The sequence below is a fragment of the Cherax quadricarinatus genome, unplaced genomic scaffold (genome assembly GCF_038502225.1).
Source record: "Cherax quadricarinatus isolate ZL_2023a unplaced genomic scaffold, ASM3850222v1 Contig1915, whole genome shotgun sequence".
NCBI classification, from domain to species: domain Eukaryota; kingdom Metazoa; phylum Arthropoda; class Malacostraca; order Decapoda; family Parastacidae; genus Cherax; species Cherax quadricarinatus.
This window is the reverse complement of record NW_027196941.1, coordinates 45463-73321: the sequence shown is the minus strand read 5'-3', so window position 1 is coordinate 73321 and position 27859 is coordinate 45463. Positions and strand designations below refer to the sequence as shown.

The 27859-nt window shown below is 46.4% G+C and overlaps 1 protein-coding gene across 1 annotated transcript; it reads left to right on the top strand.

Annotated features, from left to right (window-relative positions):
* The first annotated feature begins 1084 nt into the window (after nucleotides 1-1084).
* LOC128691926 (zinc finger protein OZF-like) lies at nucleotides 1085-25009 on the top strand. The gene is made up of 2 exons (XM_053780911.2): nucleotides 1085-1136; nucleotides 24274-25009. Exon 2 carries the CDS (start codon nucleotides 24329-24331, stop codon nucleotides 25007-25009), a length of 681 nt encoding a protein of 226 aa, XP_053636886.1. The 5' UTR covers nucleotides 1085-1136; nucleotides 24274-24328.
* The last annotated feature ends 2850 nt before the right edge of the window (nucleotides 25010-27859 follow it).

Below are 27859 nucleotides of genomic sequence, written 5' to 3'. Positions count from 1 at the left end.
TCATCCTCATATCTGACATAGACAAGGATGTCAACAACAGCACCGTGTCTTCCTTTGCAGATAACACCCGAATCTGCATGACAGTGTCTTCCATTGCAGACACTGCAAGGCTCCAGGCGGACATCAACCAAATCTTTCAGTGGGCTGCAGAAAACAATATGAAGTTCAACGATGAGAAATTTCAATTACTTAGATATAGTAAACATGAGGAAATTAAAACTTCATCAGAGTACAAAACAAATTCCTTCCACAAAATAGAGCGAAAAACCAACGTCAAAGACCTGGGAGTGATCATGTCGGAGGATCTCACCTTCAAGGGCCATAAGATTGTATCAATTGCATCTGCTAGAAAAATGATAGGATGGTTAATGAGAACCTTCAAAATTAGGGATGCCAAGCCCATGATGACACTCTTCTGGTCTCTTGTTCTATCTAGGCTGGAATATTGCTGCACACTAACAGCACCTTTCAAGGCAGGTGAAATTGCTGACCTAGGAAATGTACAAAGAACCTTCACGGTGCGCATAACGGAGATAAAACACCTCAGTTACTGGGAGTTCCTGAATTTCCTGAACCTGAACTCCCTGGAATGCAGGCGGGAGAGACACATGATTATATACACCTGGAAAATCCTAGAGGGACTAGTACCAAACTTGAAAACGTAAATCACTCACAACGAAAGCAAAAGACTCGGCACACGATGCAACATCCCCCCAATGAAAAGCAGAGGTGTCACTAGCACGTTAAGAGACAATACAATAAGTATCAGGGGCCCGAGACTGTTCAACTGCCTCCCAGCATACATAAGGGGGATTACCAATAGACCCCTGGCAGTCTTCAAGCTGGCACTGGACAAACACCTAAAGTCGGTACCTGGCCAGCCGGGCTGTGGCTCGTACGTTGGTTTGCGTGCAGCCAGCAGTAACAGCCTGGTTGATCAGGCTCTGATCCATCAGGAGGCCTGGTCACAGACCGGGCAGCCGGGGCGTTGACCCCCGGAACTCTCTCCAGGTAAACTCCAAATAATCTTCCCCGTACATCGGGTAACCCGGGAAGTCGGGTTCGATAGTGTAAGCTGTCAGTGGCCGTTATAAACCAAACAAAGAAAGAAAGAAGAACTTAGTGTTACCTGTTTAGTAAGTAAAATAAGAATTTGTTGGGATTTTTAACCCGTCGTAGGGAGGGTTACCCAGCCAGGATAATCTGGGATAGGGAGGATTACCCAGCCAGGATAACCTGGGGCAGGGAGGGTTAGCCACCCAGGATAATCCGAGGTAAGAAGGGTTAGCAACCCAGGATAATCCGAGGTAAGAAGGGTTAGCCACCCAGGATAATCCGAGGTAAGGAGGGTTAGCCACCCAGGATAATCCGAGGTAAGGAGGGTTAGCCACCCAGGATAATCCGAGGTAAGAAGGGTTAGCCACCCAGGATAATCCGAGGTAAGAAGGGTTAGCCACCCAGGATAATCCAAGATAAGGAGGGTTAGCCACCCAGGATAATCCGAGGTAAGGAGGGTTAGCCACCCAGGATAATCCGAGGTAAGAAGGGTTAGCCACCCAGGATAATCCGAGGTAAGAAGGGTTAGCAACCCAGGATAATCCGAGGTAAGAAGGGTTAGCCACCCAGGATAATCCGAGGTAAGGAGGGTTAGCCACCCAGGATAATCCGAGGTAAGGAGGGTTAGCCACCCAGGATAATCCGAGGTAAGGAGGGTTAGCCACCCAGGATAATCCGAGGTAAGAAGGGTTAGCCACCCAGGATAATCCGAGGTAAGAAGGGTTAGCCACCCAGGATAATCCAAGATAAGGAGGGTTAGCCACCCAGGATAATCCGAGGTAAGGTGGGTTAGCCACCCAGGATAATCCGAGGTAAGAAGGGTTAGCCACCCAGGATAATCCGAGGTAAGAAGGGTTAGCAACCCAGGATAATCCGAGGTAAGAAGGGTTAGCCACCCTGGATAATCCGAGGTAAGGAGGGTTAGCCACCCAGGATAATCCGAGGTAAGAAGGGTTAGCCACCCAGGATAATCCGACGTAAGAAGGGTTAGCCACCCAGGATAATCCAAGGTAAGGAGGGTTAGCCACCCAGGATAATCCGAGGTAAGGAGGGTTAGCCACCCAGGATAATCCGAGGTAAGGAGGGTTAGCCACCCAGGATAAACCGAGGTAAGAAGGGTTAGCCACCCAGGATAATCCGAGGTAAGAAGGGTTAGCCACCCAGGATAATCCGAGGTAAGGAGGGTTAGCCACCCAGGATAATCCGAGGTAAGGAGGGTTAGCCACCCAGGATAATCCGAGGTACGGAGGGTTAGCCACCCAGGATAATCCAAGGTAAGAAGGGTTAGCCACCCAGGATAATCTGAGGTAAGGAGGGTTAGCCACCCAGGATAATCCAAGGTTGGGAAGATTAACCACCCGGGATTATCCGAGGTAAGAAGGGTTAGCCACCCAGGTTAATTCGAGGTAGGAAGGGTTAGCCACCCAGGATAATCCATGGTAGGGAGAGTTAGCCACCCAGGATAATCTGAGGTTGGGAGGGTTAGCCACCCAGGATAATCCGAGGTAAGAAGGGTTAGCAACCCAGGATAATCCAGGGTAGGGAGGGTTAGCCACCCAGGATAATCTGAGGTAAGAAGGGTTAGCCACCCAGGATAATCCGAGGTAAGGAGGGTTAGCCACCCAGGATAATCCGAGCTAAGGAGGGTTAGCCACCCAGGATAATCCGATTTAAGAAGGGTTAGCCACCCAGGATAATCCGAGGTAAGGAGGGTTAGCCACCCAGGATAATCCGAGGTAAGAAGGATTAGCCACCCAGGATAATCCGAGGTAAGGAGGGTTAGCCACCCAGGAAAATCCGAGGTAAGGAGGGTTAGCCACCCAGGATAATCCAAGGTAAGAAGGGTTAGCCACCCAGGAAAATCCGAGGTAAGAAGTGTTAGCCACCCAGGATACTCCGAGGTAAGCAGGGTGAGCCACCCCGGATAATCCGAGGTAAGGAGGGTTAGCCACCCAGGATAATCCGAGGTAAGGAGGGTTAGCCACCCAGGATAATCCGAGGTAAGGAGGGTTAGCCACCCAGGATAATCCGAGGTAAGGAGGGTTAGCCACCCAGGATAATCCGAGGTAAGGAGGGTTAGCCACCCAGGATAATCCGAGGTAAGGAGGGTTAGCCACCCAGGATAATCCGAGGTAGGGAGGGTTAGCCACCCAGGATAATCCGAGGTAAGAAGGGTTAGCCATCCAGGATAATCTGAGGTAGGGAGAATTAGCCACCCAGGATAATCCGAGGTAAGGAGGATTAGCCACCCAGGATAATCCAAGGTTGGGAAGGTTAACCACCCAGGATTATCCGAGGTAAGAAGGGTTAGCCACCTAGGTTAATCCGAGGTAGGAAGGGTTAGCCACCCAGGATAATCCATGGTAGGGAGAGTTAGCCACCCAGGATAATCTGAGGTTGGGAGGGTTAGCCACCCAGGATAATCCGAGGTAAGAAGGGTTAGCAACCCAGGATAATCCAGGGTAGGGAAGGTTAGCCACCCAGGATAATCTGAGGAAAGAAAGGTTAGCCACCCAGGATAATCCGAGGTAAGGAGGGTTAGCCACCCAGGATAATCCGAGGTAAGGAGGGTTAGCCACCCAGGATAATCCGAGGTAAGAAGGGTTAGCCACCCAGGATAATCCGAGGTAAGAAGGGTTAGCCACCCAGGATAATCCGAGGTAAGAAGGGTTAGCCACCCAGGATAATCCGAGGTAAGAAGGGTTAGCCACCCAGGATAATCCGAGGTAAGAAGGGTTAGCAACCCAGAATAATCCGAGGTAGGGAGGGTTAGCCATCGAGGATAATCTGAGGCAGGGTGGGTTACCCACCTGGGATAATCCGAGGTAGGGAGGGTTACCCACCCATGATAATCCAAGTTAGGGAGGGTTACCCACCCAGGATAATCCAAGTTAGGGAGGGTTACCCACCCAGGATAATCCGTGGTAGTAAGGGTTACCCAAACAGGATAATCCAAGGAGGGGAGGGTTAGCCACCAAGGATAACTCAGGATAGGGAGGGTTAGGCACCCAGGATAACTCAGGATAGGGAGGTTTAGCCACCCTGGATAACCCAGGGTAGGGAGGGTTAGCCACCCAGGATAACCCAGGGTAGGGAGGGTTAGCCACCCTGGATAACTCGATGTAAGGAGGGTTAGGCGCCCAGGATAACCCAGGGTAGGGAGGGTTAGCCACCCAGGATAACCCAGGGTAGGGAGGGTTAGCCACCCAGGATAACCCAGGGTAGGGATCGTTAGATACCCAGGATAACTCGGGGTAGGGAGGGTTAGGCACCCAGGATAACCCAGGGTTGGGAGTGTTAGCCTCCCGGGATAACCCAGGGTACTGAGGGTTAGCCACCCAGGATAACCCAGGGTACTGAGAGTTAGCCACCCAGGATAACCCAGGGTACTGAGGGTTAGCCACCCAGGATAACCCAGGGTACTGAGGGTTAGCCACCCAGGATAACCCAGGGTACTGAGGTTTAGCCACCCAGGATAACCCAGGGTACTGAGGGTTAGCCACCCAGGATAACCCAGGGTTGGGAGTGTTAGCCACCCAGGATAACCCAGGGTACTGAGGGCTAGCCACCCAGGATACTGAGGGTTTGACACCCAGGATAACCCAGGGTACTGAGGGTTAGCCACCCAGGATAACCCAGGGTACTGAGGGTGAGACACCCAACATAACCCAGGGTACTGAGGGTTAGCCACCCAGGATAACCCAGGGTACTGAGGGTTAGCCACCCAGGGTACTGAGGGTTAGCCACCCAGGGTACTGAGGGTTAGCCACCCAGGATAACCCAGGGTACTGAGGGTTAGCCACCCAAGGTACTGAGGGTTAGACACCCAGGATAATCCAGGGTTGGGAGTGTTAGCCACCCAGGATAATCCATGGTATGTCGAGTTAGCCACCCAGGATAATCTGAAGTAAGAAGGGTTAGCATCCCAGGATAATCCGAGGTAGGGAGGGTTAGCCACCCAGGATAATCGGAGGCAGGGAGGGTTAGCCATCGAGGATAATCTGAGGCAGGGTGGGTTACCCACCCGGGATAATCCGAGGTAGGGAGGGTTACCCACCCAGGATAATCCAAGTTAGGGAGGGTTACCCACCCAGGATAATCCGGGGTAGTAAGGGTTACCCAAACAGGATAATCCGAGGAGGGGAGGGTTAGCCACTCAGGATAGGGAGGGTTAGGCACCCAGAATAACTCAGGATAGGGAGGTTTAGCCACCCAGGATAGCTCAGGACAGGGAGGGTTAGCCATCCAGGATAACTCGGGGTAGGGAGGGTTAGCCACCCAGGATAACCCAGGGTAGGGAGGGTTAGCCACCCAGGATAACCCAGGGTAGGGAGGGTTAGCCATCCAGGATAACTCGGGGTAGGGAGGGTTAGGCACCCAGGATAACCCATGGTTGGGAGTGTTAGCCTCCCGTGATAACCCAGGGTACTGAGGGTTAGCCACCCAGGATAACCCAGGGCACTGAGGGCTAGCCACCCAGGATAACCCAGGGTACTGAGTGTTAGCCACCCAGGATAACCCAGGGTACTGAGGGTTAGCCACCCAGGGTACTGAGGGTTAGCCACCCAGGGTACTGAGGGTTAGCCACCCAGGATAACCCAGGGTACTGAGGGTTAGCCACCCAGGGTACTGAGGGTTAGCCACCCAGGATAACTCAGGGTTGGGAGTGTTAGCCACCCAGGATAATCTGAGGTAGGGAGGGTTAGCCACCTAGGATAATCCATGGTATGGAGAGTTAGCCACCCAGGATAATCTGAAGTAAGAAGGGTTAGCATCCCAGGATAATCCGAGGTAGGGAGGGTTAGACACCCAGGATAATCCGAGGTAGGGAGGGTTAGACACCCAGGATAATCTGAGGCAGGGTGGGTTACCCACCCGGGATAATCCGAGGTAGGGAGGGTTACCCACCCAGGATAATCCAAGTTAGGGAGGGTTACCCACCCAGGATAATCCGGGGTAGTAAGGGTTACCCAAACATGATAATCCGAGGAGGGGAGGGTTAGCCACCCAGGATAACTCAGGATAGGGAGGGTTAGGCACCCAGAATAACTCAGGATAGGGAGGTTTAGCCACCCAGGATAGCTCAGGACAGGGAGGGTTAGCCATCCAGGATAACTCGGGGTAGGGAGGGTTAGCCACCCAGGATAACCCAGGGTAGGGAGGGTTAGCCACCCAGGATAACCCAGGGTAGGGAGGGTTAGCCACCCAGGATAACTCGGGGTAGGGAGGGTTAGGCACCCAGGATAACCCAGGGTTGGGAGTGTTAGCCTCCCATGATAACCCAGGGTACTGAGGGTTAGCCACCCAGGATAACCCAGGGCACTGAGGGCTAGCCACCCAGGATAACCCAGGGTACTGAGGGTTAACCACCCATGATAACCCAGGGTACTGAGGGTTATCCACCCAGGATAACCCAGGGTCCTGAGAGTTAGCCACCCAGGATAACCCAGGGTACTGAGGGTTAGTCACCCAGGATAACCCAGGGTTGGGAGTGTTAGCCACCCAGGATAACCCAGGGTACTGAGGGCTAGCCACCCAGGGTAACCCAGGGTACTGAGGGTTTGACACCCAGCATAACCCAGGGTACTGAGGGTTAGCCACCCAGGATAACCCAGGGTACTGAGGGTTAGCCACCCAGGATAACCCAGGGTACTGAGGGTTAGCCACCCAGGATAACCCAGGGTACTGAGGGTTAGCCACCCAGGATATCCCAGGGTACTGAGGGTTAGCCACCCAGGATAACCCAGGGTACTGAGGGATAGCCACCCAGGATAAACCAGGGTACTGAGGGTTAGCCACCCAGGGTACTGAGGGTTAGCCACCCAGGATAACCCAGGGTTGGGAGCGTTAGCCACCCAGGATAACCCGGGGTACCGAGGGTTAGCCACCCAGGATAACCCTAGAAAGCCAGTGTGTCATCAAAAACTGTTTGTCTTATTTCCTTTGTGGTCCTTCAGTCTTGTCCCCCTTGATGCAACTCACAAATCCACTAACACCCACGTACCTATTTGCTGTTAGGTGAACAGTGATAATCGGTTTAACATGACTAACTTTGTAGAGGAATGGTTCAGAGAACCGACATGTTGATAAATTAGACACATATGCAACTCTTGATGGACTGAACACATCGACTCAAGGTTGAGGGACTGATTACCTCATTCTCCTCCTGTTCTTCAAGTTTCTCCTACGTATGGACTGATGAAGCCACTGTGTGGCGAAACGTTTCCTCAATAAAGATACCCAAGAGTTGCATATGTGTCTAATTTATCAACATGACTAACACCCAGGTACCTATGCAACCAATGTTTCCACCAGGCTGGGACTGAACCACGGACAGTCAATGTGCGAGGAGCAAGTTTTGCTAACCTGGCCATGGCACAGGTACACATAAGTACACTTATTGGTCTTGTCTTGTGTTGCAGTGTTGCATTGTATATGGAGAGCAAGACTCAATAATTTAATAAATACATTTACATACTCACAAATAACTCACACTTGCACATGGCCAGGTTTCTTACCATCTTGGACCATTGTCAGGTAACTTGCAAGTTGGAATGTTATAAGGTGTAGCGATGTTGATGGGATCTCGTCCACATAGTTCTTTTTTGCAATAATTCATATGATACATGTAAGTTGGTTGGGTGGGTGGGTGGTTAGTTGTGGTTGGTTTGGTTCTGGTTTTGTTAGGTTTGGTTTGTTTGTTTAGGTTAAGGTACACATAAGCACAATTATCATACATAGTACAGGTTGGTCCTAGGTAGTAGGTTGGTAGACAGCAACCACCCAGGGAGGTACTACCATCCTGCCAAGTGAGTGTAAAATGGAAACCTGTAATCATTTTACATGATGGTAGGATTGCTAGTGTCTTTTTTTCTGTCTCATAAACATTCAAGGTTTCAGGTACGTCTTGCTACTTCTACTTACACTTAGGTCACACTACACATACATGTACATGTACAAGCATATATATACACACCCCTCTGGGTTTTCTTCTATTTTCTTACTAGTTCTTGTTTATTTCCTCTTATCTCCATGGGGAAGTGGAACAGAATTCTTCCTCCGTAAGTTATGCGTGTTGTAAGAGGTGACTAAAATGCCAGGAGCAAGGGGCTAGTAACCCCTTCTCCTGTATAAATTACTAAATTTAAAAAGAGAAACTTTTGTTTTTCTTTTTGGGTCACCCTGCCTCAGTGGGATATGGCCGGTTTGTTGAAAGAAAGAAGTACAGGTTGGCCATTACTAATCCAGCATCATTGGGACCTGTAGTGTGCCGGATTAGTGAGTTTGCCAGATTACAGAGTGGTTAGGTTAGAATACACATAATTAACTGGCTTGCTGCTGTGGATTTACAACCATCTTAACAATTTCTGAGTCAGTATAATGATGAAATTTGAAATTATGCCAGCTGAAATTAGTGCCAGATTATTGATGGAACAGGATAACTGATTGCCAGATTAGTGATGGCTGATCTGTAACAGTGTAAATTACCTAGCAGGATAGCCCAAAAGCCATTTCCACTGGGGTTGTAATAGCTGGAAATTGTGAGGTGATGACTTCAGTACTGTAGAAAACTTTAAAAATCACTGAAATCTGTGTTGAAGTTACTTGATGCACTGGACAGTTAGATAAGATTTCATTTGGATTTTTAACCCTGGAGGGTTAGCCACCCAGGATAACCCAAGAAAGACAGTGCTTCATCGAGGGATTGTCCTGTCTTATTTCTATTGGGATCCTCAGTCTTGTTCCCGAGGATGCGACCCACACCAGTCATCTAACACCCAGGTACCTACTTGCTTGCTGGGTGAATGGGGCAACAGGTGTAAGAAAACATGCCCAATACTTCCAACCTTGCTGGGAATCGAACTAACGACACAAAGTGTGTGAGGCGAGAGCTTTGCCTACCAGGCCATGGGCCACCTTGATGATGCAATGATGCTGCAATGGTTGTGTAGAATGTATTATAAAAATTTGTCACTTTAGATGCTTTGTAGCACATCTCATTATCCATATGTAGCTATGTATGAATGGTCAGTTAATTGTTTACTATACCAGAGGGCTTCTAATTGCTGCCAGAGCTTTCTAGGATTGATCCTATATTATTCAATTTTACACCTGCAGCCTCTTACCTCTGTCTCTTTTGCAAGCTTTTTCACTCTTCTTCTTACTCTGTAAGTCTTGGAGATAAGATTTGTTGGGCCTTTTAACCCTGAGTAGGGAGAGTTATTCACCCAGGATATCCCAGGGTAGGGAGGGTTTGCCATCCAGGATAACCTGGGGTAGGGAGGGTTAACTAACCAGGATAATCCAAGAAAGTTAGTGTGTCTTTAAGGACTGTCTGTCTTATTTCCATTGTGGTCCTTCAATCTTGTCCCCCATGATGCCACCCACACCAGTCAACAAATACCCAGGTACCCACTTATTGTTAGGTGAACAGGGGCAGCAGTTTTAAGGTGAATAACACCCAGGTACCTCCTTACTGCTAGGTGAACAGGAAAGCAGGGGTAAGGAAAGATGCCCAGTGTTTCCGCCCGTGCTGGAGATTGAACCCCGACACTCAGTGTATGAGGCGAGTGCGTTACCAACCAACCTCAGTAATTGCCTTTGAATTTTATATTGTATATTATCTCCCCAGCTATCCAGGGTTCAGATCTAATTTTTTTATCCTAATCTCATTTATTGGATGGTAATATATTTGACCCAAACATCATTTACATCTTGGCAACTTATTACACTCGCTTCACAGAGTTGTAGCTCACTTAACCCCATTCCTGTTCAGAGACCTGAAATGAAACATTCTCTCAAGAGAGTTTAGGTAAGACCCCATGTGGAGTGAGCTGGGAAGACAGGACAGGTGAAGAATAGCAGCGGAGAGGAGTGTCCACAGTCGAAGAAAAAGAGCCAGGGCTTAACCCAGTTGCTAGGCGCTCGTGGGACAAACTTGGAGAAAACGGGAAGAGTAAGCTGTGTATTCATTAGTCTCGTGGTAGTTGAGGTCTTGAGTCTTAAGAAGCTGGCAGTTTCTAGGTCGCAGGAGAGGGTAGGCAGGTAGGAATATCAGAGGGCAGCACACAGGTGGGAGTTATAGGAGTAATTGAGGAGGCAGGTTTGCAGTGGAGCCATTTTCAAACTTTTTGAAGCTGAAGGTGAAATGAGGAGGCTTGATGAACTTAAGAACTTGGGTGAGTGTGAAGTGAAGAGGTGATTTGCAGGCATACTTAACTGTTCCAGCAGCAAGGCCTTTGTAGAGGTTAGTGCAGATCATGGTGTCAGCATTCGGTGGAGAAGTGTAGAAGGTAAGGTTTTCCCATGAGAGTGTACTGTAGTCATCACTATCTTGTTCTGAAGTGGATTCATCTGGCGAGTCTACAGTGGTGTTAGCAGGTGACTGAGGGTCAACAGGAGCAGTGGAGAGGTATAATGGTGGTGTAACAGCAGGTTGGGAGGCGTGGGAGATGGTGGTTGAGGCAGCATGATCAACGTTGTCAGCAGTGGAAGTGGTCGTAGAAGTTACAGGAGCATTTGCTTGGGCAGAAGACAGGTCTGCAGGTGCATTAAAGTTCATGGCGTTGGGAAGGATCTTGAGGATGTCGGCTGAAGGTGTGGAGTCCGGGAAATTGAAGGCAGGCATGTTGTTCAGATGGAATAGTTCATTAATAGTGGTGTTGAAAGCACCAGGGTTTGCTGCATTTGCAAAGTGTGTAAACACCATGCAGTACAGCACCTTGGAGGGAGCACCATTGGGGAATGGAGAGAGGGAGTTGTTGGGCAAAGGCATCTGTAGAGTGGTGTGTAGAATCTTGGTGGTATTTGCTTGTATTTTGGTTATTGCCTGCATATGTCAGTGAATTGTAGGTGTTATCTTCAGATCTTCTTTAGTTTTCTTCAGTATGATTTCTTTCCTGAGTGGGCACTTAGCTGCAGAATCTGAATTTGTGTCCATCATTCCCACATTTTGAACAAAACTTCTTATCCTTGATGGGGCAGTCCTTGGTGGTGATTATAGAAGTAGCAGGTCCAGCAGTGGGAGATGTATGTGAAACATTTTGGTTCTATATGGCTTGGGTGAATGTGATAATATGAAATGGCTAGACCATCAGAGAGAGCTTGGGGAGCCATGGAGATGTCTGAGAATGTGATCTTTAGCATAGATGAAGCGTTAAGGATCTTGGAGATGCTATTTACCGAGGCTCAGGTGTTTTCTTCCTCGATAGACGTATTTAATGCTTTAGTAGAGAGGTGACGATCTTGTCCAGTCTTTTCACAAAGACCGAACATTTCGCCTTCAAAAATAGTTCAAAAATACAGTGGACCCCCGGTTAACGATATTTTTTCACTCCAGAAGTATGTTCAGGTGCCAGTAGTGACCGAATTTGTTCCCATAAGAAATATTGTGAAGTAGATTAGTCCATTTCAGACCCCCAAACTTACACGTGCAAACGCACTTACATAAATACACTTACATAATTGGTCGCATTCGGAGGTAATCGTTATGCGGGGGTCCACTGTAGTTCTATGTTTAACACCCGTAAGTATACATGTACTTATTCCTCTTAATTTGATGTGGAGAACCTTTATTTTTGGTTCCTGCCACTTGATATGTACCTATTATTATTATTATTATTATTATTATTATTATTATTATTATTTTTATTATTATTATATTCATGGGGGAGCACTAAAATCATGGGATTATACAGCGCACTTGGGGGGGATGATGGAAGGTATTCAGGCTCAATTCTGAGAACCGGAGCACTTATCCAATTCCCTAGAGCAAAAGCCCCTCACCGCAGATCACCGGACTCTCCTCCATTTGCATTCCACCCTAGTCTTGTCCAAGCTGGATTATGACCACCAAGTCTATTCTGCGGCTTCTCCTAAAATTCTTTCTAAGTTAGATCCCCATTATCAGGGACAACGTTTATGCCTTGGTGCCTTTCGTTCGTCCAAGCTCCTGTGTGTGTGTGTGTGTGTGTGTGTGTGTGTGTGTGTGTGTGTGTGTGTGTGTGTGTGTGTGTGTGTGTGTGTGTGTGTGTGTGTGTGTGTGTGTGTGTGTGTGTGTGTGTGTGTGTGTGTGTGTGTGCGTGTGTATGTGTATGAGTGTATATGAGTGTGTGTGTGTGTGTATGAGTGTGTGTGTGTGTATGAGTGTGTGTGTTAGTTGCCATTTTGTCCTAGGCACATGTCAATTTGACACTAGGCCTGTTGTGTGTGTGTAGGTGTGTGTGTAGGTGTGTGTGTGTAGGTGTGTGTGTGTAGGTGTGTGTGTGTGTGTGTGTGTGTGTGTGTAGGTGTTAGTTACCATTTTGTCTGTGTGTGTGTGTGTGTGTGTGTGTGTGTACTCACCTAGTTGTACTCACCTAGTTGAGGTTGCAGGGGTCGAGTCCAAGCTCCTGGCCCCGCCTCTTCACTGGTCGCTACTAGGTCACTCTCCCTGAACCATGAGCTTTATCGTACCTCTGCTTAAAGCTATGTATGGATCCTGCCTCCACTACATCGCTTCCCAGTGTGTGTGTTAGTTACCATTTTGTCCTAGGCACATGTCGATTTGACACTAGGCCTGTTGTGTGTGTAGGTGTGTGTGTAGGTGTGTGTGTAGGTGTGTGTGTAGGTGTGTGTGTGTAGGTGTGTGTGTGTAGGTGTGTGTGTGTGTAGGTGTTAGTTACCATTTTGTCTGTGTGTGTGTGTGTGTGTGTGTGTGTGTACTCACCTAGTTGTACTCACCTAGTTGAGGTTGCAGGGGTCGAGTCCAAGCTCCTGGCCCCGCCTCTTCACTGGTCGCTACTAGGTCACTCTCCCTGAACCATGAGCTTTATTGTACCTCTGCTTAAAGCTATGTATGGATCCTGCCTCCACTACATCGCTTCCCAGTGTGTGTGTGTGTGTGTATGAGTGTGTGTGCGTGTGTGTGTATGAGTTTGTGTATGTGTATGTGTGTGTGTGTGTGTGTGTGTGTGTGTGTGTGTGTGTGTGTGTGTGTGTGTGTGTGTGTGTGTGTGTGTGTGTGTGTGTGTGTGTGTGTGTTTATGTGTGTGTTTGTGTGTGTATGAATTTGTGTGTGTGTGTGTGTGTGTGTGTGTGTGTGTGTGTGTGTGTGTGTGTGTGTGTGTGTGTGTGTGTGTGTGTGTGTGTGTGTGTGACTCAACAATCAATATTTGCACCAATAACTCACTACAGTTGTGACCAGGTGTGGAAGTGTGAATTGCTCATTACACTATAATTTGTTCATGATTGTAGCCATGTATAAACGTAAGTAACCATTCTTACAGGATTCATTACCTTTGTAACTTGTGAGTTCATTACCTTGTACCTAGTTCAGCCATCACAACTTTGGGGCCCAGTCCCTGGATCCATTACATACCTCATATATAGATATATATATATATATATATATATATATATATATATATATATATTATATATATATATATATATACAGTGGACCCCCGCATAGCGAACTTAATCCGTGCAAGAGGGCTGGTCGTTATGCGAAATGTTCGCTATGCGAATTAATTTTCCCCATAAGAAATAATGGAAATAAAATTAATCCGTGCAAGACACCCAAAAGTATGAAAAAAAAAATTTTTTACCACAAAAAAATGTTAATTTTAGTACACACAAACTGAAAAAGGCATGCACAATTACATGACACTTACTTTTATTGAAGATCTGGTGATGATTGATGGGATGGGAGGAGGGGAGAGCATTATCTTCTTACTGTTTAGAAGGGGAATCCCCTTCCATTAGGACTTGAGGTAGCAAGTCCTTTTCTGGGGTTACTTCCCTTCTTCTTTTAATGCCACTAGGACCAGCTTGAGAGTCACTGGACCTCTGTCGCACAACAAATCTGTCCATAGAGCTCTGTACCTCCCGTTCCTTCAAGACTTTCCTAAAATGGGCCATAACATTGTCATTGAAATAGTCACCAGCACGGCTTGCAACAGCTGTGTCAGGGTGATTTTCATCCATAAAGGTTTGCAGTTCAACCCACTGTGCACACATTTCCTTAATTTTTGAAGTAGGCACAATGGATTCCACAACTGGCATAGGCTTCTCAGGGTTAGCCCCAAACCCTTCAAAATCTTTCTTAATTTCCATACTAATTCTCACCCTTTTTACCACAGGGTTGGCACTAGAAGCTTTCTTGGGGCCCATGGTCACTTATTTTCCAGAAACAGCACCGAAAACACTGTAATAATACGAAATATTCCGAGTGTATGCTTGAATGTTACCGCGGAGGCTAGCTGGTAAACAATGGGACGGGCGGCACATGTGAGGCTGGCTGAGGGCCCACATTGGACGCGTCTCGGACGAAGTTCGCTGAGCGGGTTTTTGTCTACTATGCGGGGCAAAATTTCAGCGAACAAAGCGTTCGCTATGCGGATTGTTCGCTATGCAAGGCGTTCGCTATGCGGGGGTCCACTGTATATATATATCTATCTCTCTCTCTCTCTCTCTCTCTCTCTCTCTCTCTCTATCTCTCTCTCTCTCTATCTCTCTCTCTCTCTATCTCTCTCTCTCTCTCTCTCTCTCTCTCTCTCTCTCTCTCTCTCTCTCTCTCTCTCTCTCTCTCTCTCTCTCTCTCTCTCTCTCTATCTCTCTCTATCTCTCTCTCTCTCTCTCTCTCTCTCTCTCTCTCTCTCTCTCTCTCTCTCTCTATCTCTCTATCTCTCTCTCTCTATCTCTCTCTATCTCTCTCTATCTCTATCTCTCTCTCTATCTCTCTCTCTCTCTATCTCTATCTCTCTCTCTCTCTCACACACACACACACACACACACACATGTGGTAATGCTTTATTTACAGCTAGCAAAGTCAGGGTATTTCTCCAGAATGGTCTGTAATATACCACTGTTGATTAAATACTTTGCCATTTCTTGAACATTTCTGAGTGAGTTGTCTCAAAATTCATTAATTTGATCACTCCAGTACATAATGACGCAATGTGTGACAATAATCCATCTGGCAAAGTTTACATTTCGTTTGGTCTACATCTGGTGGTGGTGATTTAACCTGCCAAAGATACTTGTAACCCAGCCGGAGCTGGGCGGTAGTGACAGCCGGAGCCAGGCGTTAGGGACATTCGAGAGTCGGCTTATCTTGTAGGATGCACCATAGACATGTGGCGGCTCCTGCATGATAGAATGATGATAGATGGACTCACTGGTGTCAATCTCCCTGAGTCTTAAGTCAATAAAATTCAGTTGTAGTTCTTTTCTTATTATTGTTCTCAAACTGCTAACTGACGACCCAAGATTGAAATCTACTCCCTCTTTGAGAGCATACAGCTTAGCCAATTTACAGTTTTATCATGCATCTGAAGACCAATGTGAGATGGAATCTACAGCATGTGCACTCTGACTCCACTGTCCACGATCTTACCATACTTATGTCTGGTTCCAACAGTTTGTGTCTGTTCTCCCCCACTGCTGTGTGCCAAAGCTCTTCTACCTATGACTGCTTCTTGCTCTCTATTTCTTAACCCTTTCAGGGTCCCCAGGCCCTCTCCGAGACTTGTTCTCAAGGTCGCCAAAATTTAAAAAAAAAAATTATTAAAAGATAGTTTTTTTTTTTAAATCTTATAGGCTAAACAAAAATTTTTTACCATCAATACTTACCGAGATATGGAGGTGTGAAGTTGACAGAAAATGCCTTGTATGTGGTAACATTGCCGACTGCCGGTCACCCGGTATTACTTTATTTATTTTTTTAGGTACTATTTTCTATTATTTTTTTTTTCCAAGTAACTTTTATGGCCTGTGAGACCAATATGAACACTATTTTGTAAGTTATTTCTTTTTCTATAGTACACAATAACTTCATAAACACTGTTATCACTGTTTTGTTTACAGAAAATATTTACAGAAACAAATAATAAGAAATGTTGTTTATTACTATTTCTCTATATTTTATATACACATATACAGTCACAGGGAATGTTTCTAGAAGTTCTGCAGCCTGTGGAAGTCTTTGAAACATGGTGTCATGCACAGTGGTGTTTTACACTCCTCACACATAAAACGAGTGTCTCTGCATTGTTGTGGGCGTTTTTTTTGTATGTGCACAGACATAACACCTCTTCTGAGCCATTTTCTTGAAAGCAGTAGCAGACAGTTTTACTAGGAAGTGATCACCATGCTTCAGACGAGCAGGTAGTTGTTGATAATTTAGTGGGCGGTCTATCGCAGGTGTTGTTCCTTGGTACTTGAATACTATTTGTCTGATGACAGACAAACAGAATTTGCCATATGGTGGTTTGTATCTGGTCCTCATCTTATACATATTATAAGCATTGAGCATGGAAATGTCCAGAAGATGGAAAAAGAGTTTTATGTACCACTTATAACTCTTGCAAACACAATCAGCAAACCCAATCTGCATGTCACATTTGTCCACTGAGCGCATATTGAGGGTGTAATCAATCACAGCTGCAGGTTTTAGAATGGGTTCATTGCTGTCTCTATGCTGCCTGCCAGTGTTTGTCATTTCGTTAGGGTGAACTGATGACAACAGTGTGACATCTTGTTTGTCATGCCACCGAAATGCCATGATGTCATTGTCAGCAAACGCCTGCACTTCACCTCTACTTCACCGGTGGCCTGGTGGCTAAAGCTCCCGCTTCACACACGGAGGGCCCGGGTTCAATTCCCGGTGGGTGGAAACATTTCGACACGTTTCCTTACACCTGTTGTCCTGTTCACCTAGCAGCAAATAGGTACCTGGGTGTTAGTCGACTGGTGTGGGTCGCATCCTGGGGGACAAGATTAAGGACCCCAATGGAAATAAGTTAGACAGTCCTCGATGACGCACTGACTTTCTTGGGTTATCCTGGGTGGCTAACCCTCCGGGATTAAAAATCCGAACGAAATCTTACGAGTGCCAGCGTCAAACCTGGGCATATGTTTGCGATTTGCACGCACTGTGCCTCACACATCTGTCATGTTCACTCGCAAGTAATCACTGAGTGAGGGGCTTGTGTACCAGTTATCAGTATATAATATATGCCCCTTACCAAGGTATGGTTCTATCATTGTTCTAACCACATCACTAGAGATGCCCAATAACTTCCTGGTATTTTGCAATGTATAACTTCCAGTGTACACAATAATATCCAATACCAGACCACTGTAACAATCACAAAGCACAAACAACTTTATACCAAAGTGTTTCCTTTTGCTTGGTGTACTGCTTGAAAGAGAGTCTTCCTTTGAACAGAATCCCCTCAAGGAAGGTTCCTTGATGTTGGTGAGGGGCTCTTGATTTAGGGAATTGGATCTGTGCTCCAGTTCCCCGAATTAAGCCTGAATGCCTTCCACATCCCCCCCCCAGGCGCTGTATAATCCTCCGGGTTTAGCGCTTCCCCTTGATTAACATAACATAATTTGAACAGAATGAAAGACTCATCAATTACAAGCTTCCTGAAGGGATAAAAATACATACTGAATTTCTCTTTCAGATACACAAACACATTCCTAATCTTATATAACCAGTATGATTTCACACTGTGCTTATACACATGTGGCATAAACATTATTGTGGCAAAGAAAAGATGCATCTCAACCACAGTTGTCTCCTTCCACTTGTGTAGCCGTGAGCTTGGTGAAAGTATTGTGTTTGCCATGGTGTACTCGTAGTATCTGTTGCTTTTCCTGACAATAATTTCCATCAGGAGTTCGTCAAAGAATAACTCGAAACCATTCCAGTTCAGTGGCATTGTTCCCTAGTGTACAATATGGCAAACAAATAACCCGCACATAGAAGAGACGAGCTTACAACGACGTTTCGGTCCAACTTGGACCATTTACAAAGTCACACTAACCAGAAGTGGAGCAGGACGGCTATATATAGGTAGGAAGAGGTGGCGGCGGCGGCGGCGGCGGCGGCGGCGGCGGCGGCGGCGGCGGCGGCGGCAGCGGCAGCAGCAGCAGTAGCAGCGGCAGCAGCAGCAGTAGCAGCGGCAGCGGCAGCGGCAGCGGCAGCAGCAGCAGCAGCAGCACCAGCAGCAGCAGTAGTAGTAGTAGTAGTAGTAGTAGTAGTAGTAGTTATGGTAGTGGTAGTAGTGGGGAATTAAGGAGGAGCCAGTCAAATACAAAGAAAGGGGAACACTGCAAGGGAGCTAGGTGCCCACAGAGGGAGAGCAAGTGCACAGAGGTGGGGGGAAGGGGAAGTGATGCAATAAATAAATAATGAAGGAACAGAAACATGTGACAGAAGAAAGAAAGACAAAAAAAGGAAAGAGGAAAGGGGAAGAGGGAGAAGAAGAAAAAATGAGGAATCAGGTTATTAAGTCATGGGTGTTCTGAAGTATGATCCTCAGTTCCTTCCAGCAGAAATTTCCACTCTTTCATAATTTGTTTTCCCGTCTTGGCTACCCTTCCCATTTCATAGACTGCCTTCTCACGTGCTAAACATAATTTCTTCTCTCCCAAACTCTCTACTCCTGGGAACTCTTCTGTCCTCTGCCTTCCCTACATTTCCGGTCTTTCTAATCTCAACAGTTCTCTCCGTCCCTTAGACATCAAGCTTACTTTCCGCCAGACTAACACTCTTCGCACTAATCTCGTTCATACCTCTCCTCCCTCTTCAGATGTTCCTGGTGTCTACTCTATTTCTTGCTCTGCCTGTCCTCTTCAATACTTCGGAGAAACTGGCTGATCTCTTTCTGACAGACTTAGGGAGCACAAAAATAGTGTTAGGCTTGCCGACACTAACAATGCTCTGTTCTGTCACGTCAGAGATCACAGTCATCCTATTGACTGGTCTTCCGCTAAAACTGTCTTCCCTACTTCCAACTCTAACAGTCGCCGTCTAGTTGAATCCTCTCTAATAAACAACTTTCCTTGTATGAATCTTAGTCCTGGCTTCGTCTCTGTAGATGCCTTCCTCTCCCACTACATTGCAAATGTTCTAAACTTCAGAACACCCGTGACTTAACCTGATTCCTCATTTTTTCTTCGTCTCCCTCTTCCCCTTTCTTTGTCTTTCTTTCTTCTGTTGCATGTTTCTGTTTCTTCATTATTTATTTATTTCATCACTTCCCCTTCCCCCCACCTCTGTGCACTTGCTCTCCCTCTGTGGGCACCTAGCTGCCTTTCAGTGCTCCCTTTCTTTGTATTTGACTGGCTCCTCCTCCTTAATTCCCCACTACTACCACTACCACAACTACTACTACCACTACCACTACTACCACTACTACTACTACCACCACTACCTCTTCCTACCTATATAGTATAGCCGTCCTGCTCCACTTCTGGTTAGTGTGACTTTGTAAATGGTCCAAGTTGGACCGAAACTTCATCGTAAGCTCCTCTCTTCTATGTGCGGGTTATTTGTGTATCGTTCCAGTCACGGTATTGTGCCTTTTTTTGTTATTTATGTACAACATGGCTGTATTCCACTTTGGCTGTCATCAAACTGGTGGGGATTTGGAACAAAATTGACAGCTTCCTGCCAATCCCAGGTGCGGTCTGCTGGTGGGTACTGGACATTGACAGGTAGTTGTGGTTGTGGAGGTTGTGGTTGTGGAGGCTGGTGTGGTGGGTGGGTGGGGGATGGTGGCCTTTGTTGTAGATCAGCTGAGGCAGCTGTGTGGGTGGCAGCGTGGGTGGCAGCATGGCCCACTGCTGGTGCCTCATGGCCGGCACCACCACTACCACCACCATGCACATTTTCCATCCCAATTGCAACACTATCATCGTCATTTTCACCGTCTGTTCCTGTTGTACAGCCACGGGATGTACTCCGAGATGTACTCCTTCCCCTTGGAATAGCATATGGCACACTTCCAGAGCGCATATATCGTCGTATATACTGACACTTCACTGGAGAATATTCCACTTCATTATCACTATTGGAGCTGGTTTAAAGAGCTTGTAGTTCATATTCACTATCACTATCATCACCAATGCTCACATCTGATTCTGGGATTTGGGAAAATAGGAGCTTCCTCTTTGATTCTGGTACAACTGAACGTGAACAAGATGGCCCAGCGGCAGAGGTGGAAGGCTGAGGGTCGTCTGTGTTTTCCTCATTATTACTGATATTATGGTCATTAGTTTCGGTCACAGCCTCACCAAAATCTTGAAACTTATCTTCACTGGCACTTCCATCTGTATTAGAACTGTCACTGAGGAACAAAAGTGTCCCAGTTCGCCGAGGAGTGAGGAGCTTCTTACCGCGAGGCATGGTGAACAAGGTCTACTAAAATGGCGTTCCCACAATGCGCCACTGGGTCCCAGATTTTTTTTCTACCACGCACACTGACCACACACACCCATTCTCTCACATCTAGGCCTACCAGCCTTTTCCCGTGAGATTTGAAGGCGCTAGAATTTATGCGTACTAGTACATCAAAAACCCTGGCACACAAGCCGTACTAGTATGGCCGAAACCCTGAAAGGGTTAATCACTTCAGGTCACATGCTCATGGTGTCGCTGTTTATACAGATGGTTCTAAATCTTCTGACGGTGTTGGGTTCCCAGAGGTGTTCCCTGACGATGTTGTCCAAGGTCATTTGGTAGACTTGGCTAGTATTTTTACCGCCAAGTTGTATGCCATTGGGATAAAAGGCACTTCTCCATATTACATATTTCTCCTTTGACGTTTGTAATCATTTTAGATTCCCTCAGTGCTTTACAAGCCATTAAACAGTTGTTGTTATGGTGCATGTCGACCACTGTTGTTGCCATTGGCAACAACGGTGGTCGACATGCACCATAACATATTGCGCTCTATTAAACCGCTTTTACTTTTGTAGCCATCTTACCACCATTACCATACTCAGGAGACTGTGCTCTCCTGTCTCTGTGTTGGACATAGTTGCCTGACCCATGGGTATCTCATGGAACGACACCCTATTCCTCACTGTGAGGTTTGTCAAGTCCCTGTTTCGGTTCTTCACTTTCTTGTGGATTGCCCGGTTTACCAGTGAGTTCACAGAATTTACCTCCAATGGCGTTGCTGCCCTACCACTCTTACCTTATCTTCCCTTCTTGCAGACGGCCCTGCCTTTGACTTACAATCACTTTTTTTACTTTTTGCCAGCAACTGCTTTACTATACGAACTTTGACACACAGCCCTTAGCGTCCCTTCCAGCCCTTTTCTCCCCTCACCTCTGATCCTCTCTCCACCTAGTGTAGACAGCCTGTACTGTCTGCACAGACAGCCCATGCTGTCTGCCAGCTTAGTTCATATTTCGCGCCACTCAGGTGCTGCCATCTAAGAAGCCTATGAAGAGATATATCATTAACACCGCCGCTACAGTCTACCCAAACAAAACCTTCGTTATAAATGGTGACAGCGGTGCTCGCAGCAGTTGTGTTTGCCTGGAGAGAAGGAGGGAGAGTTATGAAGTCATCTTCACTTCATCACCCTACACAAGAAGCATCCGTCTCTCAACGAGTTATCCTGATGTCGTGTCTGCACGTTTGAGCATCCAGACACAGGTACAAGCAGGATCCAGCCGAAATTTATCGAAATTCTCCGAGAATTGTGAGTGGCGTCACAGTGACCCCACGCTACAGCGTCCCAGCGTCTCACGCTACAGTGTCCCACGCTGTTTCTCAAGTCACGTGTTCAGCGTCACTTGTATGTTGCTGTGTTGTTGTTCAGCTCAGCACAGCTGTTTCAGCAAGCCAGAGGTGAGTTTTGTGGTGATTTCTGCGTCCAGTGTGAGCTTCTCCACGTATTTGTGGGTGGGGGAGGAGAGGAGAGGAAGTGGCTGTTCCTTACCTTGCCCATGCTCGCCCCGCCATGCACTCACCCACGCTCCTCGCCACCACACTACCATACACCACTCACACTACTCACTCCCTCTGCTGTGTTTTCTGCTGTTTTTCGTGTGATTCGTCGCCAGTGCTGTGTATCCGAGTGCCCGAGGCCACTCGAAGCTGCGTGGATCAGCATGCCACGTAGATCACGACACGTGGGTGTGGCCGATGTCACGTAGACCTACAAAGCCACGTGAGTTACCAGATGTCCCAAGGCCTCATGCTGTGGTCTGCTGCCCGCATCACATCGACGCTACCCACGATGCTGCCCGACTTCATGACGTCACGATGTCTGCTGACGTCACCTCACGATGTCTGCCTGACGTCACCTCGAGATGTCTGCTGACGTCACCCACGATGCTGCCCGACTTCATGACGTCACGATGTCTGCTGACGTCACCTCACGATGTCTGCCTGACGTCACCTCGAGATGTCTTCTGACGTCACCTCGAGATGTCTTCTGACGTCACCTCACAATGTCTGCTGACGTCACCTCACGATGTCTGCCTGACGTCACCTCGAGATGTCTGTTGACGTCACTGCTGCTGACGTCACCTTGCGACATCACGCCTGACATCACATGATGTCACATCGAGTGTTCTAGTAATTATTTCAGTATTATCGAGAAGATTGAGAGAAGATATATGTCGTGTGTTAATTAATTCCTCTCAGTCAGTGTTCTCACATTTTAGTATGTCTTAGTCAGTTTTATGCGCAGAAAAGCATCATTTGCTAGTTAAGCCATATTGTACCGTATGTACAGCGGTGTGTTTGTAAGTTTTCCGTGTGTCCAGTGAGGTCTGTGGTCAGACCCTTGAGTTGTACCACTAAGTCACCCGCCTGACCAGTGTTTGACAGCTGATTTCTCAGCCCTGAGCGTACGAGCCCTCTTGTACAGAAAGCTTTTATGCTCGTCGCTCGTGTTGTTCTGCAGAATCGTACCTGCTACGATTCCCATCGAGATTTGTTTCACTTCACCTCCAGACCGTCAGAGTGCAGTTATATGTAGAGAAACAAGTCTGGGGACGCTTAGACTAACCTCTGCTTATAACTCCAACTGTCGAGAGATGATACTCGTCAAGCCGCAGCCAGGCCTGTCGGCAGGCGCTGTGTCAGCCTCGTGTCACAAGCTTCAGTGAGCAGCCTGCACAAAGAAGATGTCACTTTGACTGCTAGCTCTCTCACTGCAGTCTGGTGTATGATGTTACGACTCCCAGATGTTTCGCCCAGTCATCTCTGCCACGACTCGCTCCACGCTCGCCGGCAGTGACAGCCCAGCGACAGTACCAGTCGAGAAGTCTCCTGAGTCGCTTGCCAGAAGTCCTGCCCAGTTGCCGAGTTTTGTCGACGCCTCACTCGAGGGCACCAGCATGTCGTGCCCCAGGTTGAGTGAAAACCTGCAGCGACTCCTACGATGTCTGCTTCACCGTTCCAGAGGAGACCGTACCCTGTTACGTCACAGCTCAGCCGCAGCGATGTCTCCCGTGTTGCAGTATCTGTCCAGACGCAGGAGGGCGTGCAGTGATGCCCATCGACGCTCACTGCCTTTGACCACGATGTTTAGCACACCCCACATGTTTTTTCTTCCCTCCCTGTAGGAAGTTTTTTTTTCCATGTCCATATGTATATATATGTTTTTATTTTGTGTTCTGTGCCCTGTTCCTACGAGAGAGAGACCGAGTTTCTTTTACTACCAGTATTGTCGCGTCGGGACGACGCGCGATAGGTGGCCGAGCGTATGTAGACAGCCTGTACTGTCTGCACAGACAGCCCATGCTGTCTGCCAGCTTAGTTCATATTTCGCGCCATGCTGGTGCTGCCACCTATAGGCCTTGCCACTTCAGTATGCCCAGACTTGCCTCGCGCTCACTCACTCACACAGCGGCCTGGCATCAAGACACAAGGCCTCCCAGCTCTCTCTCGTGGGCATGGCCCTGCCCGGGCCATGGTCACAAACACACAAGCCTGTGTAACCCACCACTACTTAACAATAAAGTAAGTAGCCTCCGAAGAAGATATATCATTAACACCGCTCCACAGCACTCACCAAACAAACCTCGTAATACTAGCTGTTTATAGCCCCAGCATTATTTTCTGCCCCACAACGCTGTATGACCCTCGTCGGTTTAGCACTTTATAATATTAATAATAATGTTGAGTGGGGCTATCTGTTGTTCTTAGTGACTGTGGGATGACCCCTGTGTCTATGCCCCCTCTCCATAGAATGCTAAAGGCACACGATAGGGGCTTCTTGCTATTCTTGATGAACATGGAGTTCCATGAGTCTGGGCCTGGGGCAGAGTGCATGTGCATGTCCTTTATTGCCTTTTTGAAGTCTTGTGGTGTTAGGATAATATCAGATTTTTTAATTGACTGCATTTTGAGTCTCGGCCATTAAAATTCATTTAGATTGTTGATTGTAATAATAATATGAAATGTTTCCTGTCTTCAGATTGTGATAGCATCGCATCTCCAGAGAAAGCTGACCAGAACACCTCACAGAAGACATGTTTCCCTGTGATGAATGTGGCAAAGCCTTTTCCCAGAAAGGCCATTTAATGAGACATTTTGCAGTGCACACTGCCATCAAGAAGTTTAAATGTGATGAATGTGGGAAACTGTTTTCACTGAAGTGTAATCTACAGACACACATACTTGTACATAGGGGTATCAAGAAACATGAATGTGTTGAGTGTGGCAAGAAGTTTATACGGAAGTGTGGTCTCAAGATACATTCCCTTGTGCACAATGGCGTCAAAAATTTTGCATGTGAAGAATGTGGGAAGACATTCTCCCAGAAGAGTCACCTTCAGAAACATTCGCTTGTACACAGTGGTGTTAAAACATTCTTGTGTGAGGAATGTGGGAAAATGTTCGCACTCAAATGTCACCTTCAATTGCATTTGAATGTACACAATGGCATTAAAAATTTTGAATGTAATGAGTGTGGAAAACATTTTTCACAGAGCAGTGATCTCCGTCAACACATGCTAATGCACAGTGGTGTCAAGAGGTACAAGTGTGACCTTTGTGGCAAACAGTTTCTTCGTAAGACTCACCTCCAGTCACACATGCGAGTTCACAGCGGCATCAAGGAATTCCAATGTTTGGAATGTGGTAAACACTTTTCACAGAAGAGTAGTCTACGAAGACACTTACTTATACATACTGGCATAAAGAGGCAATAACAACCCAACCTAACTTAATGCTGCCTAACCTAATGCTATCTAACTTAATCGAGAAGTTTGCAGCAAATCATATGTGAGAAACCTCCATAGATTTTTATGGAATTAAGAAAATGCTATTATGGTGTGTGTTAGTGTAAAGTAAAAGGACACAAGTGCAACTAATGTGATATTTTATTGTGGCAACGTTTCGCTCTCCAGGAGCTTTATCAAGCCATTACAAACAATACATGGACACAGAGGGTATATAAAGGCTCAGAGTGAGGTGCAATACTAGTGAGGTACCATTTCGATGTTCACTAGTGGTAGTAGTAGTAGTAGTAGTGGTAGTGACAAAAGTAATACAATATGGTAGAGCAATTAATTCGTACATGAGTAAAAGGATATAAAAGCTATTACTTGGGTAACATAAAAATAGGTTGGACAAATATAGACTGGAAAGAGGCAGCTTGTTTCAGTGTTCACTCTCTGTAATGTGCTTTGTGTAGTATAACAGGAGAGACTATGTGATGGCAGGGTTTACTGTTTTCAGGAGGATTCTTGCTAAGACTTCGGAGATGGTGAAGCTGCCGTTGTTTTGTTTAATTGTATTCGAAACAGCGATCAGTGCTGATTCGAGGCACTTGCGTCTGCGGAAATTAGTTTCTTTGATCACTAATTGGGCGTCTCTGAATTTCATGAGATGATTGGTGGAATTTCGGTGTTGTACACAGGCGTTGTTCAAGTTATCGTTCCTACATGCGTAAATGTGTTCATTGAGGCGGGTGTCGAGGTTTCTTGCTGTTTCACCTACGTAAATCTTGTCACAGCCTCCACAGGGTATAGTGTAAACTCCTGCATTGACTGGTTCGTGGTGCTTGGATTTTGTCCTGGTTAGATCCTTTATTGAAGTGCTAGAAGCGATGGCGACTCTGGTGTTAGCTTGTGAAAGTACTTTTGAGACGTTCAGTGCAACCTGGCTGTTGGGAAGAATTATAACTTTGTTGGAAGTGGTGTTGATGCGTGGAGAATTAATGATCTGAAAGCTCTTTTCTTGCAGTCTTTGATGAAAAAAGAAGGAAAATGTAACTCAGTGAATGTTTGGTAAATATATGTACATTCCTCGAAGAAACACCCGCCTCAATGAACACATTTACAGCATTAATAGGAACGATAACTTGAACAACGCCTGTGTACAACACCGAAATTCCACCAATCATCTCATGAAATTCAGAGACGCCCAATTAGTGATCAAAGAAACTAATTTCCGCAGACGCAAGTGCCTCGAATCAGCACTGATCGCTGTTTCGAATACAATTAAACAAAACAACGGCAGCTTCACCATCTCCGAAGTCTTAGCAAGAATCCTCCTGAAAACAGTAAACCCTGCCATCACATAGTCTCTCCTGTTATACTACACAAAGCACATTACAGAGAGTGAACACTGAAACAAGCTGCCTCTTTCCAGTCTATATTTGTCCAACCTATTTTTATGTTACCCAAGTAATAGCTTTTATATCCTTTTACTCATGTACGAATTAATTGCTCTACCATATTGTATTACTTTTGTCACTACCACTACTTCTACTACTACTACTACCACTAGTGAACATCGAAATGGTACCTCACTAGTATTGCACCTCACTCTGAGCCTTTATATACCCTCTGTGTCCATGTATTGTTTGTAATGGCTTGATAAAGCTCCTGGAGAGCGAAACGTTGCCACAATAAATGTCACATTAGTTGCACTTGTGTCCTTTTACTTTACACCACAAAATTTTCCTGTTCTGACACCATGCCTTATCACACTATGTATGCCACTACGATTCTTAAATCTCTCAAACCAACCTTTGCTGGTCTTAAATTCACTCACATCACCACTAGTTGCTGGCATTTTTCTAATTAAATCCTCATGCAACTTCCTAGCCTTTTCACATATGATCGTTTGAGAGATGCTATCTCCTGCTATCTGTTTTTCGTTTATCCACACCAGTAACAGTCTCAACATCATCTATCACTTGTGATCTCAGTTTCGAAAACATAGTTGCACCTTTGGCAAGAACAGCTTCCTTGATTGCCGTTTTCTTGGCCACAATAGTAGCGATGGTTGATTGGGGTTTTGTGTACAACCTGGCCAGCTCGGAGACATGCACTCCACTTTCATACTTAGCAATGATCTCTTTCTTCATATCCATAGTAATTCTCACCCTTTTTGCTGTAGGGTTGGCACTAGAAGCTTTCTTGGGGCCCATGGTCACTTAAATATTTTGCAGGTGCAATCACTACAAAGGCTGTGATAATATGAAATGTTCCGATTGTATGCTTGGAAGCGACCGCGGTGGCTGGCTGGCTTGTAAACACTGGCCAAAAGTGGACACATCTCAGACGGAATGAATAGTGTTGGTCGAGTTTTTTAGCGCTAGTCGAGGCAAAATTTTTGCGTTGAAATGTATCGCTGGTCGGATTTATCGTTAATTGATGCCATCGTTGGTCGAGGGTCCACTGTAATTCACTGATAATGATAAGGATTAAAGCAGCAAATATACTTTGATGTGATAGGTTAACAGACCTTAAGTTTAATTGCTTGCAGTCATATTATTACAATTTCATGAGTCATGATGGCAACATGAGCTAGAGTTCATCACAACCACAATGGCAGGAGATTCATCTGTAAAATCTTGCATTTGTGGCCACAGTGGTGGCCCATGCTAACCTCCCTATGGTGTATAGAACTCTACAGTAAGTTCTCAACTTACAAGCATGTTGGGAATCTTACGTATTGTGTATAATACCATTATTATACACAATTCAGGAGGTCCCCGATGTGTGAATTGTACGTAAGCGATGAATTACTGTACGTAGTTTTATGAATCA

Excerpts from the sequence above, each read along its gene's own strand:
- LOC128691926 (XM_053780911.2), top strand. The coding sequence starts at position 24,329 with ATGTTTCCCTGTGATGAATGTGGCAAAGCCTTTTCCCAGAAAGGCCAT.